This window comes from Notolabrus celidotus, chromosome 11 (assembly GCF_009762535.1).
Source record: "Notolabrus celidotus isolate fNotCel1 chromosome 11, fNotCel1.pri, whole genome shotgun sequence".
NCBI classification, from domain to species: Eukaryota; Metazoa; Chordata; class Actinopteri; order Labriformes; family Labridae; genus Notolabrus; species Notolabrus celidotus.
In genome coordinates, this window is record NC_048282.1 from 5,164,228 (window position 1) to 5,182,822 (window position 18,595).

At 41.4% G+C, this 18,595-nt stretch overlaps 1 protein-coding gene across 1 annotated transcript in view; it reads left to right on the plus strand.

The window, feature by feature from the left end:
* The window catches only part of lamb2 (laminin, beta 2 (laminin S)), a 67,926-nt gene that overhangs the window by 18,592 nt on the left and 30,739 nt on the right, over positions 1-18,595 (plus strand). Inside the window, exons 3-7 of the mRNA XM_034696052.1 lie at positions 6,851-7,020; positions 7,168-7,303; positions 14,833-14,906; positions 15,055-15,243; positions 16,002-16,065. Of these exons, the coding sequence (XP_034551943.1) occupies positions 6,851-7,020; positions 7,168-7,303; positions 14,833-14,906; positions 15,055-15,243; positions 16,002-16,065 (633 nt within the window). The remainder of the gene's footprint in view (positions 1-6,850; positions 7,021-7,167; positions 7,304-14,832; positions 14,907-15,054; positions 15,244-16,001; positions 16,066-18,595) is intronic.

Consider the following 18,595-nt stretch of genomic DNA (forward strand, 5'->3'; position numbering starts at 1 on the left):
GTGTTGCTCACAGCGGAGATGCTCAGCTGGGGGCTGCGGCTGAGTGACAGGTCTCCACGAGCGCTTTTTTTCTCCACCGCCGGACTGATTATGACCCGGTTGTGCTCCAGGCTGAGACCTGACCACGTTCACATGCTTATTTTTCTCAATAACACTTTTCTCAACACTTTATATGACTGTATGTCTGCAGAGATTATGAGCCTGCTCCACACGTTGATATTCAGCATGTTTATGTTTTGAACAACTCGATACGATCTGTAGATATTCAATACTGTCAGTTATATACACTGTCGTGGAGGAAAATTTGATTTAGGGAGAAAAACCATTTGGTATTTTTTTGGACATGGGAAATGTTTACCTTTTTTAAAAAGTGATTAATCGATCATTTTTGTTAACATTTCCAAAGATCGGTCACAGAAAATACTTGAAATTTACATTCCTAGTTTGGACGTTATGGTCTACTAGTTAAGATAGATCTTCAGTCTCTGTGGTGAAACCAAACAATGACACAACTTAAGTTACAAACTAACTCCTTTCACATATGATCTAGTGAGGACTTTACACCCTAACTTAGGACTCAACTTATGCAGAGCTGGTGCAACAGGCCTCAGGTGATTACAGGTGATACACCAAATTAAGTATATGCATGAATTATGGTGTTCTCTTTCTAACAAGTCTGTTTTGCTATATGCTGCAAAAACTACACAACGTACAATGTAAGCCCATAAAAGTGACTTTTGATATTAAAAACTGAAACTTAACATTTAAAATTCAGTGATGGAGAAGGCAGCAAACAGTCGTGCCTGAAAGACAGAATGAAAACTAAAGGCACATTTTCAACCAAAGCTACAAATGTTAAATTAGTGTAAAGTGTGTAACTTGATGTGATTTAAATTTACCTGACCAGTCAATGAGAACACCTTTGTGTGAATGTTGTTTTCAGGAGACTGTGTGATGTCACTGTAGCTTCAGGTTTGAAGCCGGTGAAGCAGACAAACAGACACAGACAGACACACAGAGATAAAAGACGACAAGAAACCTAGTGATTATCCGACACATCAGACGTCTACTCACTTATCCCTCCTCCCTCCCTCGTCTATCTTACACACACACACACACACACACACACACACACACACACACACACACACACACACACACACACACACACACACACCGTCAGACCTTTGAGTGCGTGCCAACAGTCACCAGAATAGATATCAAGTTGTGTCTGGATGGGTCTTCACTCCGTCTCTTCAAAGGCTCTGTACTCTGTCTCTCTTCCTCACTCCCCCTTTTCCTCCCCCCTTCAAACCTGCTCTGTTTGTGCATCTTCACACTCTCTTCCTCTCTATCAGATACAAGATATCAGAGTGATCTGCATCATCACAGGTCATTATGTCAGACATTATCTTTAAGATAAATGTGGAGAAGCTCAGGTTGTTACCTTCTGCTAGTTTGAGTCCTCTAACAGGTGTTAATTAAGCGCCACATTGATCTTTGGTTGAAGTACTGTAACTGAATGTCTGAGTATGTTTCTATACTGCAGGAGAGTGTTTCTGACCTGCAATGTGTTAACCTCGTATCTACTTGTTGCTCACTTTGGCTGGCACCGTCCTGAGACTTGTCCAGCTGCCAGGCAAACACCAGTTTCCTCAGGAGTGACTGACAAGATTGTGTATCTCTGAGTAAGAGTCTTCATGTGAAATCCTCCTCTGCACTGTTCCCAGCTGGGTCCCTATCAGCAGCTGGCCTCAGAGCAGTGTCAGGCTGTGATAATGCGCTGTCTTGTCTCCTTAGACAGTGAGAGTGGACCTGCAGAGAGCAACAAATCACTGCAAGGAGCCTCCACAACGAGCCTCCTCAACGAGCCTCCCCATATGTCAGTCTGTTGGTCCCTGTGAGCTCTGCTTCCTTTTGATACATAAAAGACTGCACTGCCAGAAAAACACAGCTTGGAAAACATGATGTACCCAGCTCTGCTACACGCTGAAATGAATACATGAAAAATGTTGCTTTTTATGGAGATTTCAGACTCTCAAGTCCTTACCTAAAATAAAGACTATCAAGTGCTTACAGAGATAGTTCACTGTTTTTGAAGTGGGGTCTACAGTCAGTATAATATGCAGAGGGGATCCCAGTCCACATATACCCCTTTTCAATGAGGCAGTTTCAGGGCCGATTCGGAGCCGGCGCTCAATTGTGAACAGTTTTTTTGTGTTTGGACTGCGAGTAAACCGGCTATGATGGGAAAACCGGTTCCAGAGCAGCTCCAACTCTTTGCTGGTCTAGAACTGCAAACCGCTTATGTCAGGGGTGAGGGGCAGGGATGCGGGGTTGCCGCATCCCCGCCCAATAAAAGAGACTAATGGATTCCAAGGCAAAGCAGTGGTCGGCCGAGGAAACAAGCTGCCGTTGTCCGCCATCGTTGTTGTTGTGAGGGAAAGTTAGCGCTAGCGCTGCTGGGAAAAGCAGTCACGTACATCTGATGTCATGACGTGCCTCTTCCACGGGCTGGAGTGGGTGGAAAAACAAACGGGTGCCGTGTTGGTTCGCGAGTTCAACCAGCTCCGAACCAGCGCGAGCACCAGCCCAGAAACACAACCCGGTTCGTGTTGGTTGAAAAGAGTTATTAACCGTTGGTTGAGAAACTGACCGAAGAACTGGCACAGAAGCTAGGCTATCATCTGCTGCAGACGGGGTCACTCTTACCAGAAAATTAGGCTAACTTTAAGAAAGTCTGACCCCAACATTAATGTCCATGTAAGCACTTTTAGAAAATTGACCCTGCAGTCAGAAGCCACTTTTTGAGTGTGAAATCATTTCAAGCAGCAAAAGCTGAACAGTATCCAGCTGACAGCTTGTTAATGCTGACCAGGTCCCTCATCAGACTTTTGAGAACTCTGGGACTGTAACAGGAAATGACACGGCTGACTGTTCATCTTATTATCTTTTGGAAACTTTCCAAATCTTATTAAATTTCCTCCACGGTGTAGGAGTGTTTTTTAGTGTTGGAAAGGTTGCCATGTGGACTGTATGGAGGGAGGATTAGAAACACCTGTTGTGGACCGACCAGAGATTGACAGCTAGACCCAGTGGGTCTCCACTCTCCTCATACCAGTTTACTCATAGCAACACAGGCAGACCAACCAAAGGCACGGAGGAGAGCAGACTCATGTGAAAATGTCTGAAGGAATGTGTGGCGCCTGCTGCTGGTTGTCCTGAAGGTTTATATGGTTTATTTAAACTCCCACACATAGCAGGGCTGTTCAGGCACTAAGCTCCAGTGCTGTGTCATCAAGCTGCAGAATCTAAGACTAAAACAATGAGGTGCCAGATACTGCAGTTCCTCCAGTGGCCACATGAGGCTAGCTCCTTAAGAGAGTTGAGTCCTATAGAGCTTCATTTTAAAATGCCCAACTTAACAGACAAAATAACATCCAGGTTTAAATGCTGTAAAGCTGTTTTCCCATTAATGACGGGTGTTTAGGGGTGGAGAGTGCCATATAACAGTTGTGATTATATTATAGTTTGTAGAACATTAAAGGCTTGATATAAGTTAAGCTAGCAGCTTGAGTTTATTTGATTAGGACAATGCACATTAATCAACATTTCAACAGTTTTCTTCAATGTAAATATGCCAGATTTAACACAATAGCTAAATTTCATCCGTAGTCCTAAGGCAGGTACTTACATAAAACAAAAACTAGTTGTAAAACCTCTTGGTGATCCAAACTCCTGTCCAAATATTAGATGGCAACTTCTAAGTCTCAAACTTGAGTCTTCAAAATGAAAATCCACAAACCCACGGGTGACGCCAATGGTTTCACTTTTGTACCATGTCAATAAAAATTCACTTCATGTCTCAGCTATGAGAGAATTGCCATCCATTGATTCTAAACTTTTATCTTCCAAGCTGTCCCTGGTCTTTGTTGTCCTCTCAATGACCTGCACTGGTTAGTTCCCAGATTTGCCCAAAGGCTGGGGCCTCTTGTCAGGTCAGCTTTTGGGGCCCCTGCAGAGACCAGAGCCTGTTAACATGTGGGGGTGCCTTGAGATAATCCCCCTCCCACTGGATGTTGTCTCAACATTGACTCGACTCTTGATCAAGCAGTAGCTGTGCAGTTGAAGGGGGGACCGGTGTCCAAATCAATAAGTCCTTCATATGCTGCTGTCCCTGACCTCTAGAGTCCCCTATGAGGCAGACTGAACAAGGAAATAAATGCTTTGTCTTCCTTATATGTCTTTTTGTAAAAACTAAAATGTATTGTAGGAGTTTGCTTCCAGTGACTGACATATATTAAGTAAACAAACAAAGCTTTACCATGTGTTATCTTTGCAGCTCCATGGCGTATATTGTGATAAACGACACTACTGTTTTGGCTCGTTCTGTGCTGGTAACTAGCAGTTCAGGCCGCTATCAATAACATGCAGAGGAGACAAGTTGCCTTGTGAACTGGGTCAGTTTTATTGCAACACACTGTGAGAACATGTACACCATCATACTCTTCTTCTTCTTCTACTACTAGTACTTCTTCTGCTGTTTGTTTTCCTACATGTCTACTACATTACCCATAATCCACCACACTTAAAGGAGCAGGCTCAGGCCGGCAGAATTAGTGACTATACTAGGACTCCCCCTTTACAAATATAATTCCCTCAGTCAGTCTGTCTTTAAAAACATCTTCCTCTAACTATTGTGCTTCTCTGGATCATAACAGAAGCTGTAACTTGAAGGGGATATACACTGAACAAAAATATAAACACAACACTTTTGTTTTTAATCCCATTTTTCATGAGCTAAACTCAACGATGTAAGACTTTTTCTATGTACACAAAAGGCTTATTTCTCTCAAATAGTGTTCACTAATGTGTCTAAATCTGTGTTAGTGAGCACTTCTCCTTTGCCGAGATAATCCATCCACCTCACAGGTGTAGGACTTTACATAGAAAAAGTCTTAGATCTTTGAGTTCAGTTCATGAAAAATGGGAGCAAAAATAAAAGTGTTGCGTTTATATTTTTGTTCAGTGTACAAACAAATACAGTACATATACAATATGAGGAAGTGATATCAGAATGATCATTTTAAAAGTCACATTATTATTTTATTTTTTTATTTAACCTTTATTTAACCAGATAAGTCCCATTGAGATCAAGACCTCATTTTCAAGGGCGACCTGGCCAAGAGGTCAGCAGCACACGTCAGAATAAATAGCACAACTCAACAACATGGAACATATATGCAGACAGTATGTAGAAGCAAACAATAATAATTTAAAAGTGCAACTTATTTCCAAGTAAAGTGCAATTTGTGATTACAAAACAGCATTTCAAAACAGAGGCACTGTTCTGGGGTCTGTCTTTCATTTATGATAGACTTAAAGGTTTCCAGAGAGATGAGATCCGACAGATTCAAGTCCTTCTGGAGTTTATTCCAAGCAGTAGGAGCAGCAAAACTGAACACTCTCTTACCAAACTCTGTCCGAACACAGGGAACACACATCCGCAAAGTGTCGCAGGAGCGCAAGGCATAGTGACTTCCTGATCTCTGAAGATAAACACATAAATACATTGGGACCAAGCCAAGTAGACATTTGTAAATTAGACGAAGCCAATGTGTATGCCTGCGCACACTCAGGGATGGCCAGTCGGCTCTGACATAAAGCTCACAGTGGTGAGTGAGGCGTTTGCAACCCGTGACAATTATGGACATCTTTAAAAGCATTATCAGTTTGAATGCTAAATTTCACCATCATTTTTTACAGTCTGAATCTTAGAGGTCTTGTATAAAAAATGTTGTTTGATTTTACTCAGTTAATCTATTTTTCAGATTTAGAGGAAGATCCTTGACTGTGTGACAAAAGAACAGTCTAGTAAAATAAATTCCTTCCCATTTTAAACCCGAGCATCAGATTTTTCTTCTATACAAACGTATATAACTGTATAAGATTTACAAAACCCTGCATCACTGCCTAATACACCTTTGTTTCTCTGAAGTAGAACCAGCTGTTGGTGCAGTGATCAGTATGTTGACAATTGTGCAAGAGCTTGTCTTTATTAATATTGTCAGAAATGCAGAATGAAACTCCTCTTCCACACTGGTTTGATTTTTTTATCATTCAACAACAGTTCCAGAGTTTAAAGTGATCTTTAAACTTTAAGGCTTTAAGTTTAACATGATTCAGAAGAAGCTGAGATGTGATTTTTCTCCTCAGAGGTTTCCTCTTGATACTGGTCTCTGAATCAAGTTTAATGTAGTCTAAAATGTAAGGTGAGCTTTCCTTGAGGCTTTTTTAAGATTTGTGCACGATACAGAGCATAAGAATGAAAATGTATCTGTTGTTATTTGGGTTCAGAAACTTTGCCACTCAACAGTCTGCAGAAATGTGTCACAAACCTCAAATGAAGGACCGTAAAGTATATAGATTAAATACATTTAATCTTGTGGAATATTAAGCGTAAGATATAAAAGGTGACGTGTCTGATATAAAATCCTGGGCACCACCACATGCCTCTTAGTGAAGTTATTTCTGCTCATATGCATTGAATTGATAAAACTCAGTGTAGATCTGATTCACATTATCAGGTCATGTTGCTGTAACAGAAGCGTGTTAGCCCAGAAACTAAATGAGACTACTTGTGCTGAGGTCTTGACTTTCCCATCCTGGACTCTGTCTTCCTCAGGAACTGATAAGAGCTTTGAAGTTTTGTAGGACAGAAATAAGGGCGCTGCTTTTGAGTCAACTTTATTTGTCAACACATGATGGTTTCTGTATTAAGGAGTGATGTCACTTTCCACTGCTTTTTCCTGTTCATTGTAATGAATTTCCTGTCTTGCCGCCCTGCCAGTGCTGGCTGCTGCCGTCGGCCAGGACCCGGACCAAAGCCACGGCTGTGCCCATGGCAGCTGTTACCCAGCAACAGGAGACCTGCTGATTGGACGAGAGAAGAACCTGAAGGCGTCATCCACATGCGGGATGAGGAGAAAAGAGCCGTACTGCATAGTCAGCCATCTGCAGGTCAGTGTGTGTGAGTCATTGTGTTTCAGCAGAGCAGTCATATTAAGGAAATTACATTTTCCCTCTTTTTATTCCACTGGAGGTTTGTAGTTCCCCATTGACCCTCAGAGTCTGAACATGTAACTCTGAGTCTTTGTCCCTCTGCAGGATGAGAAGAAGTGTTTTGACTGTGACTCCAGACGGCCTTATGACCCAGTGTACAACACCATCAATCATCGGATAGAAAATGTCATCACCGCCTTTAAGCCTCACCGGAAGAAGTCCTGGTGGCAGTCCGAGAACGGTGAGGAGACGTTTTGGTCATGAAGATCACTGACGTAAAATCTCACCTCACATTTTATCAATATAACCTTAAATACTTCTTGATAAAATCAAAAATACAGCAATAAGGGAGACTTTCAAATGTTATGTTAATGCTTAATCAGTGCTGATAGTGTATGTAGTTCCTCTCTGCATGCTATAACCAAGCAGCAACCTCCAGTCTTAAAATATGAAGCCCAGGCAGTTCATTGAGTGTCCACTTGAGGCTGGCTGCAAGAAACACAAGACACCACATACACACCAATATAAAGAAGACAATCTTTACAGCAGAAATAAACATGTTTACAGCCTGGTTCAAAAACAGTTTAGGTCTGAATGGCTAATTTCTCAATCAGCACACACTGTTAGGGGGTGATTTTTTTATAACTTGTTATTTTCAAAGATATTAACCTTACGAGTTTTGCCCAAATAAGGACATAGCTGACTTGATTGACCAGTGGGCACCCTGTAGCTGTTAGCAAAAGAGGCTCAAAGCACGCCTCTTTACCTCACACTAGCTCGACAGAAGTTAGGTTCTGGTCAGCATTTCCAATATGGCACCCACTGACGACCAGTGTTGCCACTCCTCAGTGAGGAAAGAAGCTATTGGCTGTTCTAAAAGTCACTAGAAGTCACTGAAGGACGTCATTATTTAATTTGCATAATTTGAATTGTAATGGGCGCTGCAGGAGAGACGTGTAACGTTGAGGGAGAGACAAACAGAGGTTGAAAAATACTCTAAATATGTTTATAACTACACTTAGGAGCCTAGAACAAATCAAAGTAAAACATTACATTTTTCAACCATAACATTTTCAAGATGTTTATTGTATACTACAATCTACATGAAGTATCTAAATGGACCAAAAAGAGACAGTAGGCGGGATCATCCAGCGGTGTCTTTGTACATGCATGATACATTTGCAGTCTGGATGCTGAGGGGTGAACGCCTCCTGCTCTCAATGCAGCTAGGAGGGACTCACAGCAGCATCCACTGCTTGTTGAGTAGAGTAAGAAGGATACATGCTTTCACATCAGTCTCCAAAATTCTTATTAACACCGGAAAAGATTAGATTTGTCGCTAGTCGCTTTTTTGAAAAAGAGTCGCCAGAGGGGTCTGAAAACTCGCTAAATATAGAGACAAAGTCGCTAATTTGGCAACATTGCTGACAACTGGCTTCAAAACAGCGCTCAGGAACAGATGGGTGACATCACGGATACTACCCCCATTTATCATACAGTCTATGGCTATTACAAGTTTAGCCCAGTGCCTACATGTACCAGGATGCAGTGCACGCAAGCAGCTGCAACCTCAGCCTTGCCCTGCAGCATTTCTCTGGCCATGTTCTCAGCTTGAATCAATAAAGCCCAAAGACCAGCAAGCCAAAATACAGATGTTACCTTGCCAACAACATTCATTAAACTAATATCAGGATACTTGTTTTACAGAACCGATGTAGCTGTCAGTAATACAAGCTAACACAGGGAGTTGAAATCAAAGCTCAGAGTTCCTGTCATTCTCTCCAGGGCCTCAAACTTTGCCAAATGAGAGAAGCAGTGCTTCAGTACGCCAGAGAAACAGAGCTGTCTGCAGGAACCCCAGGCTGCAGACAGAGTATGATGTAGTAAAAGGTTATCTGGATATCAGAGATGTTGAGAAGCCACCTGGTTGATTTCGGTGTATATGAAACCGTCACAATTACTTCATACAACTCATCCCTAAAACAGTGCATTTACAAAAATAATATAAAGATAAAGGGATGGAAAGACGGCTGCACGGTGGTGCAGTGGGTAGAGCTGTTGCCTCACAGCTAGAAGGTTCCTGGTTGGAATCCCCGGCCGGGCAGGTGCCTTTCTGTGTGGAGTTTGCATGTTCTCCCCGTGCATGCGTGGGTTCTCTCCAGGTTCTCCGGCTTCCTCCCACAGTCCAAAAACATGCTCAGGTTGCTTGATCACTCTAAATTGCCCATAGGTGTGAGTGTGTGCGTGAATGGTTGTCTGTCTCTCTGAGTTAGCTCTGTGATAGGTTGGCGACCTGTCCAGGGTGTACCCTGCCTTCCGCCCGAAGCCAGCTGGGATAGGCTCCAGCTCCCCGTGACCCCTAACGGGATAAGCGGTCAAGATAATGGATGGATGGATGGGATGTAAAGACTGAATGCTGACAAATGGGCCTGTGCAAGGGAGTGATTGTTACTGGGATGACTTTCGAATTCATAGTTTTCAGTCACGTGACCAGCACGGGAACCTGGAGGGCAAAAAAGAGCGTAGTAACATGACGGCTTCCACTCATGCAGATGTGTTAATCCGTCTCTCCCTCCCAAAAGTTCACTGTCAAGCCTCAACACTAAATATGAACCTTCTCCTTAACTCTCCTAAGAACACTTTATCACCACACTGTCAGGATAAAAGTGTCCGGCTGTGAAAACAGACGTTATTACTAAGCTAGCGTTTGCTGATTTGCTAGCTGTGTCACGCACTGCAATGATGTCAGAAGGACATCGACTAAACATACAATAAATAGAATACTCTGTGTTTACTTCAACTTACCACTAATAAAATGTTCACTCAATGACGTGTGGACTTTTATTGTTGTTTTGTCCCCTCAGCAGGGACAGCAGAGTGTCTAATAGAGTTAATCCACATCTCCTCCTCTCAGGATATCTTTCTCAGATGGGATTCTTAAGTTAAGAAGCTGAACCCTGGCTTGTCTCCTCGTCAGCTTGCGCATATAATTGAAAAACAACATTCAGGCATTTAAAAAAAGTTTCAAACACATAGTTGGCAGCAGAGTCCGGTCATTTCCCCGTAGCCTGTAGCAGTTGGAAGCCTTTTTTTTGCCCTCCACGGGGGCCGTTGCATAAGTACATGACGTGACATGAAAGTTATGAATTGACATTAGAATAAAAAAAATTGTCAAGCAACCATGAGATCTCGTTGTGCTGGTTAAAAACTACGTAATGAACCACGCACAATAAAAAGTATGTCCTGCTGAATGGTTATGTCTCATGTAAAACAATTGAGGGATAATGTACTGTACATAGAATGGGTGGTTGAGAAACTCCAGTTCTGCTGTTATTGACTGGATTGCAGGACAGGATGTTGCTCCACTCTTCCCTCTCAGAGATGGTTGGGGTCCAGTAGCTCCTCATGCAGCTCGTGCTTAATTATTCCCCAACTCTCAAGATCAGCCTGAGACGGAAGCTAGCATTTTTGCCACAGTGTCAACAGGTAGTGGGGGAATGTTCCAGGCTTGTCTCTGCAGATTGATTTGACATGACGAGTGTGAATAGGTTGTCCCTCATGTCGCTTTTGTTTAATTTAATCATGGGGGTGCTGGTGGCCTAGCAGTCTAAGCGCTTAACATACAGTCCTTGTCCGGAGGTCGCCAGTTCGACTCCCGACCGTGACCATTTGCTGCATGTCTCCCCCCACTCTCTGCTCCCCACATTTCCTGTCTCTCTTCCACTATCCTATCAAATAAAGGAAAAAGAGCCCTAAAAAATATAACTAAAAAAAGATGAATCACGGCTTTGGTCAATCAGAATCAAGCTTTTAACGCAGCCAGGTATTTATTAAAAAATAAGAGACACAAAGGCAGGTCATTAACTCTTATATCACAGATGCAAGCATACCTTTACTTCAGTACTGTTAACATCACTTGTCAGCTAGTTAAATGTCTCTCTAATGCAGTGATGAAGGAGCTCAGGCTATGTCCTTACCCTTTGCTTAAAGCTTAAATACATGATTTGATCTGTTCCTAAATGCATTAGCAAAGAAGACAGTGCTCGTACAGTTTAAGTAGGTCCTGTCACCCACCAAAGTTGGCTATAAGAAGAACTTAATACGACCTCTACTTATAGGTTAATGGATAGAGGGATGGGATGGATATAAAAAGACCAGGAAGTAGACATCTTTAAAAGGAAAATATTTTAATTAGGAGAGATAAAACCATGAAAAAAGAGCAACATCCCTGAGTTATATTTAAACCAGCAGCTGTAGGAAACTGGGAGCTGCAGGGAACTTTAAAAACAGAATAACTATCACACATGTACACATGCTGTGGCCAACAACCCCTGACCAGCGACAGATGGGCTTAATAACAGAGTAGGCCCTGAACTGGCATCTCCACAGAGGGAGGGCGAGGGTGATGACAGGGAGAGGAGGAAAGTAAAAGCTTTAATGGAAAAAATGGAAGAGAAAGTTGAGTGAGTGTTTCAGGCAGAGGCAGGAGGACAGGGAGAGGGACCAATTTGAACTGATCCATGTTAACAAACAATGACAACGAGTGAGTGTAGAGCTCTGAGCAGAGACACCCGGTGGAAACATGTCTCATTAAAGCTGTTTGTGAGCTGTGTGACTTCGTGCTGGGCTGTTTATGACAGTACTGACCCAGAATAGAACAGAGAGAAACAGAAGAAGAAGAAGGGGGACAGGAAGTATCGTGACTATTTTTATTTCTGGTTGCTGCTGCTCCTCTAAGGCATCTCTGTGGCATTTCCATGATGGTGGTGACACAGTACGCCCATTTAACATGCACTACAGTGGTCTGATTGTGCACACTTATTAATTTGGAAGGCAATTTCATGAGACTGAACTCAAACACGATGACATTACAAGGCACTGGCAGTGAGTGTGGAGCAGGTGCATTCTGGGGGACTTGCCAGGGTCAGATATGCTCTTTGAATTCTCACTTCTTTGTACGTCTCTTTCTCCGTCTTTGTCTCCTTCTCTTTCCTCCTCTGATTTAGCTGTGGCACAGTCTTCACATTCCTTTCTCTTGCATATTTTTCCTCCCCTTGTCTTCTTACTTCTGCAGTGGTAGCTCATTTAGGATGTGTTTCTGCTTTTTTAATGTATTTGCAGTACTAGTTTAGTGGATAAGCCCAGTCAGATTTGTGAAACCCTTCTCTCTCGGGGTAAGAAACTCAAATATCAAAAAGATAATGATGTAGTGCTTTGTTTTTCAAAAATCAAAAAAAATGTAGGATTGAAATCAGTGTAAATATGTTGTGCAGTCATTCCAAGATAAATCTAATTACTCACTGACGTCCAGGGATCCCTGATTAATGCTACAGCATTCACATTTTTCAGGAGTTCCAGTTTAGCTGCTTTCTCTGTTTCTTTGATTAAGTTCCCCCTCAGGTCTGTGGTGACTCACACGCTCCAAAATGTACTCAGCTCAAAGGTGGTAGCTCTAACTCAAAGCTTAAACTTAAACTGTTGACACAAAGTGGATGTAATCTTTCACTCAGTAGCGCATTGTGCAACTATAGTGTGTGCAATATAAAAAAAAAGCTTTAATGTTGGACATTAAATGCATCATAGTTCACAGGTTAATGCTATAGACTGTATAATAAATGGATGTAGTATCCGTGACCTCACCCATCTGTTTCTGAAGCGCTGTTTTGAAGCTGATCGTCAGGGGGAGCCATATTGGAAATGCTGAACTCAACCTAACTTAGTGTGAGGTAAAGAGGCGGGCTTTGAGCCTTTTCGCTAACAGCTACAGTGTTCCCACCTGTCAATCAAGTCAGCTATGTCCTTATTTGGGCAAAACTTGTAAGTTTAATATCTTCAAAAATACTAAGTTATTAAAAGATTCACCCGCCCTCCAGTGTGTGCTGATAGAGAAATGAGCTATTATTTATTTTTTTTTTTGTGATCAAATTTTTTTTTATTGTTTTTAAAGCTATGCAACACAATGAAATATCAACTGTATAGGATAAGTCGAGGCATATCATGAAGTAAAACAAAGAAAAATAAAAAAAAATAAAAGAAGGTATGGCGACACCCACCCCACCTCAGAATAGATCTCCGTATGATAACAGGGAATTCATAGTGATAAAGGAAGTGAATAGTGACAATGACATCATTTATAACATTAATGTAAATAAAAATAAAGACAACAACAAAAGGAAATGGTCAAGTAATACCGTAATAATGCTCATTTAAATCATAAAGTTAGACATATTCTTTGATCTTAGTTATGGATTTTAACCAGGATGAGATAGTGGATCCTGTGGCTCCGTGCATCTTGGCCACTGAGAGCTCCATAACAGCTATATCAAGATACGTATTAAGCCACTGAGATCTTGAAAAAGAATGTGGTGATTTCCACCGTAGTGCCAGCATTTTTTTTGCTGCCGTTAGGCCAGCGAGTAATGTACATTTTTGAGGTCTAGAAATTTTAAGCACAGAAAAATCATTTAAAAGCTATTATTTTTTGAACCAGGCTGTAAACATGTTTATTTCTGCTGTAAAGATCGTCTTCTTTGAATTGGTTTGTATGTGGTCTCCTGTGTTTCTGCAGCCAGCCTCAAGTAGACGCTCCATGTACTGCAGTTTTTAACACTTCCGCATGGGCTTCATATTTTTAGACTGGAGTTTTCCACTTGGTTAATGCTGACAGTCCTAATTTTAAATATGTTACAATGCAATATAAAAGCCTCTCTGGGCTTTCACTTAATTGTGTGTTTTTAGTCATTGATCAGTGGTGAAGTAATGAATGGTACAATACTCTGATTGCCTATGTTTTTAAATTGCAACCTTGAGCACAGCAGTCTGAAATGCTCACAGTGCTTGATGTGTTGTCAAATAAAAATGGCTGTCAAAATAAATGACATCAACTTTCAGCTGGACACCGGTGCTCATTGCTCACTCTTAAAGTCAGTATTTGTCACCATGTCGTACTTTATTTTCTTGACATATAAAAGCAAAGAGCTAGCTGACAACATAGATGTGTTGGTTGATATTCACTGATTGATTTGAAGGCTTACAAATCTCATGTAGTAGTTTAGCTTTTCACTGAAGTTATAATTTGTTGTCTGAATTCTGTTATACGTCCATGCACGCATATGGATGATTAGACTTGAATTTAAGTCTGTTTGGGGCTTTTACCAACACAGGATAAATCTGTGCCAGACACATCCACACTGTCATTAAGTGTGAACATTTTCTAGAGGAGACAGAAATACGTGAAGGGGTTTTCATTTATGCTAAACATGTAACTGAGACGGCATCAAAACAGATTCTCCCTTAGATTAGTTTTTCTGCTTCATGTGCCTAAAAAAAGAACTCCTTTGTGGTTTGTCTTTAAATCAACAGATGAAAAGTAAGTGAGTGCCACAGTGTTTAGTTATGTCATGAAATCATTCATGTGCTGCTGCTTTTAAGTATAATTATGCGTGATTGAGGAAAGTCCCCTTGGCTTTGTAGTGAAAGTGATCCTCAGAGGAAAGAAGCCCTTCACAGTATTTGGTGCTGTGCAGGACAGGAGGTTTACTGACCTGTCTGAATGTTTCCTGCACTTACTGAAGCCTTTTTTTCCATAAAGACTCCAAACATGGGGCTGAAAGTAAAGTTTCTACAACACTCACAGCAAAGCCATTCATCTTTTTAACAATCTGGATGGAAGTCAGATAAAAAGACTGAGAAAAAAATATAAAAAAATTAAGATTATAAATGATGAATGCGTTTGGTATATTTATCACCTTTTCTCTGTTTCTCCTCCAGGAAAGTCTGAGGTCTACGTCCAGCTGGATCTGGAAGCAGAGTTTCATTTCACTCACCTCATCATGACCTTCAAGGTGAGCTCAAAGCTCTTATTGTAAGCTTGTTGACATGTATTAATAAGTATTTAGAAAAAGTACCTTATAGTGTTACATCGTTCTTTAGGGTTGTTCAGATAAATAAAATACTACTTCAAGTGAACACTTCATGATTCTTCCCCTGCAGACTTTCCGTCCGGCGGCCATGCTGATTGAACGGTCAGCAGATTTCGGTCGTACCTGGCAGATCTACCGCTACTTCTCCCATGACTGCCCCTCCACCTTTCCTGGAGTGTCCCAGGGTCCTCTACGCAACATCAATGAAGTCGTCTGTGAGTCTCGCTACTCCGACATCGAGCCGTCAACAGAAGGAGAGGTGAAAATTTGATTGAAGGAATCGCAATGCCGAAATTAAGTTGAGCACTTTCAGATATGCACTCCTGAAAGAAACTCAGAAATGATCTGATCTTGAATCTACTTCTCATTTTTTCACTCTTGGATGATGTTATTCTTCCCATTATGTGTCGCTCTTCCAGTTTTGCACTGATCACATGATATTATAGTTATCACCCCAGGGATAAAACTCACAGAATGCTTCCTGCTCCATTCACACATTTCCTGCTTCATGTGAAAAAACAGCCCATCCCACAAAATTCTGGAAGTTTTCAAGAGTTTCATGCAGATATGAAGACAGCTGTAATGAAAAAAAAAAAAAAAAAAAATCAGCTGTTTAATTTTCAAATACATGTTTTTATTAATTTGATAATGCGTAGAATTGAGATGCTTTCATGATGTGCTGTTTCCATGAACTCCGTTTTGACCTGCCTGGGACTACGGATTAAAATTAGCCTTATGGCTAACTCTGGCATAGTTACATTGATGCAATGCTGAAATGTTCATTAATATGCACTGTCCCTTTAAATAAATAAATAAATAAAAACAAAATAAATAGATAGGTTACTTCATCCATACCCTAAAGTATTTCATTCATAACATCTACACCCAAACAGAGAAGAATCAAAAAGTAAAACCAGCCTGCAGATCCGAAAGTGCAAAGTCTGATGAGTCGTCATGCTGCTGTTTGTTTTATCATTACATCAATGTTAATGCATCAATATGCATGTGTCTACTTAGGTCATCTACAAAGTGTTGGATCCATCTATCAGGATTCAGGATCCGTACAGCCCCAGCATCCAGAGTAAGTCCCAGTCATACTTTCATGTTTTTAACAGGAGATTGATGATGTCATACAATGAGTGGATAAAGCTTGACATATGTGATACCTTATTAATATGCTTTATCTGTTTGATATTAGAGGTGACATATCATGCAAAATGGACTTTTTAATGGTTCTCTACCTGAAATATGTGTCCCTGTCTACAAACCCCCCGAGAATGAAAAAAATCCATTCTGCCCCGTTCTGATTTCTCCACCTTTCTGTAAATGTGTGTGAAACGAGCCGTTTCAGACTTCTGTGTTTTTGTTACGTAACAACAATATCCGGTCTGTCACGGAGTCAGAGCTCGGAGCTTGTTCAGCCCATAGACTGTATAAAATAATACTGAATCACTCCTCTGTTTTTCATTACCTGCACACATGTGTGCTAACAAGGAGCTTAGGAGGGAGGCATGCTAGTTGTAGGCTGTCTTAATAAACACAAAGGTCGGTTTTACTCCCCACGTCTGCAGATTTGAAGATATAGTGGATGATTTTTATTTATCATGGATAAGTGCTAGCGCTAATTAGCATACCTACATGTCGTAGCTGTAGCTGTGTACAAAGACACACGTCGACATACTGACAAATAAAAGAACAAGAAACACAGAATCTGTGACCAATCCTTCAGAAAAGTTCCCGCTGCCTTTCTGGCAGAGGTCGGTTTTACTCCCCACGTCTGCAGATTTGAAGATCTAGTGGATGATTTTTGTTTGTCATGGATAAGTGCTAGCGCTAGTTAGCATAGCCACATAGCTACATGTTTGTAGCTGTGTACCAAGACACACGTCTACATACTGATAAATAAAACAACAAGAAACACTAAATCTGTGACCAATCGTTCAGAAAGGTCCTGCTGCAGGCGCCTCTCCGTCAGGATCAGATTCTGGATCAGATTCAGAGGGTTGAAGTAATGCGATCTGTTAGAAGCCGGGTATATTCAGCTATCATGTAAACATTAGATCAACGTGCTGGAGAGCCGAGGCCACACCCACTTCCGGAGGGGGCGTGGTCAGAGAGAAAACAGACCGTTCTGAACAGGGCTGAAGAAGAGGGCTTTTCAGGCAGACCAAAATCTAATTTCAAAGTGTTTTTTTTGAGCATAAACTTTAAAGACATGTTTTGGGGACCTCTTGGACCAATATATATTGATGAAAAAAGCGTGATATGTCACCTTTAAAGCCAGTAACATGCTTCACATGGGGGACATTTTTTTCTTTGTGTCAGGGGAAGCAAGACAGGAGTGAGTCAAAGGGTATGAAGTGTGGCAAAGAAACTAAATGAAACCATCTTTAATGAGTTAAAACATTGAGCTACAGGGGCGCCACAAATGAGAAAAATGACCGCTGCTCTTCCAAAATATAAAGTTTCATAACCAAAAGTATCTGAACTTCCAAAAATGAGAACGATTGTCTTGTATGAACACTTGTAGACTCAACTCGAGGATGTTCTCTAGTCATTTGAAGCTCTAAGTGTCGCCTCAGGTAATGCTGGTTGTGAAGAGTTTCAGGAAGAACACCTGAAGGTTTAAGTTTTGATTTAATATTCACATGTTCTCTCTTTTTATCTTCAAAACAACAATGAAAAACTTCCCCAAAGCCGCAGTATCATTTGAATGTAATTGAATCTCTTAATTTTCCAAGCTTCAGGTACATTTGTCCCCATAAATCAAACTCCGGCTGACACACTCTGCTCATGTTATCTGGCCGTGACACACCGTGGACTGAAACAGGCCCTCTCTCTGGGGTGTGAAACATGGCCCTGCTGTGTGGAAGACATGGAGAGATGTGAAAAGCAGCTGTTCACTCCCACACAGCCTCACTGTCCTGGCCCTCGTGTTTAGACTGGCAGGACATGAGAGCTGTTCCCAGAAACCCAAGCTTGGTTTCTAATGCAGCAGAGGATGTCTTGTTCTGCTGCTAAATATCTCACTGTTAGTGGTCCACGCAAAGACCCCTGACCCCTCACAGCTGAACAATTCATTTTCAGTGTTGGCGGTGAAGACAGCCAGTCAACATCCAGAGAGAGTAGTGTTAGTTTTATGTTATCTTCTTTGTGTCTGGTCATTTGAAGGTAGAGTGAGGCCTTTATTGACAGGATAGGAAAGATGATAGTGAAGGAATCTGGGCAAAGGATCGTGTGTCAGACTCAGACTCTGTGTAACCCAAACAAAGGTATGAGAGACAAATTAAATCCTTAAGGGCCATAATACCTCTCTTTAAAGAAGTTACTGTCCCATTATAAGGACCTAAAGTCATGTAATGTCCAGTAATTGACTGAGTGGCCAAACACATGAGCCGATGCTGAACCATCAACCCCATCTTTAAACACGGGGTGTTAAAAATGGACCAAATCATAACAAATGATGACAGTTTATTCTAAATTTGCTCTTTTTCTTTCCCTCATGAAACCCCTGGTGGTGGACAAAGTACCCGTCTTCATTACTTAGATCAGAGTATAGATCCTCCTGGTCAAACATTACTCCAATACAAGTGAAAGTTGTTCAGTCAGAT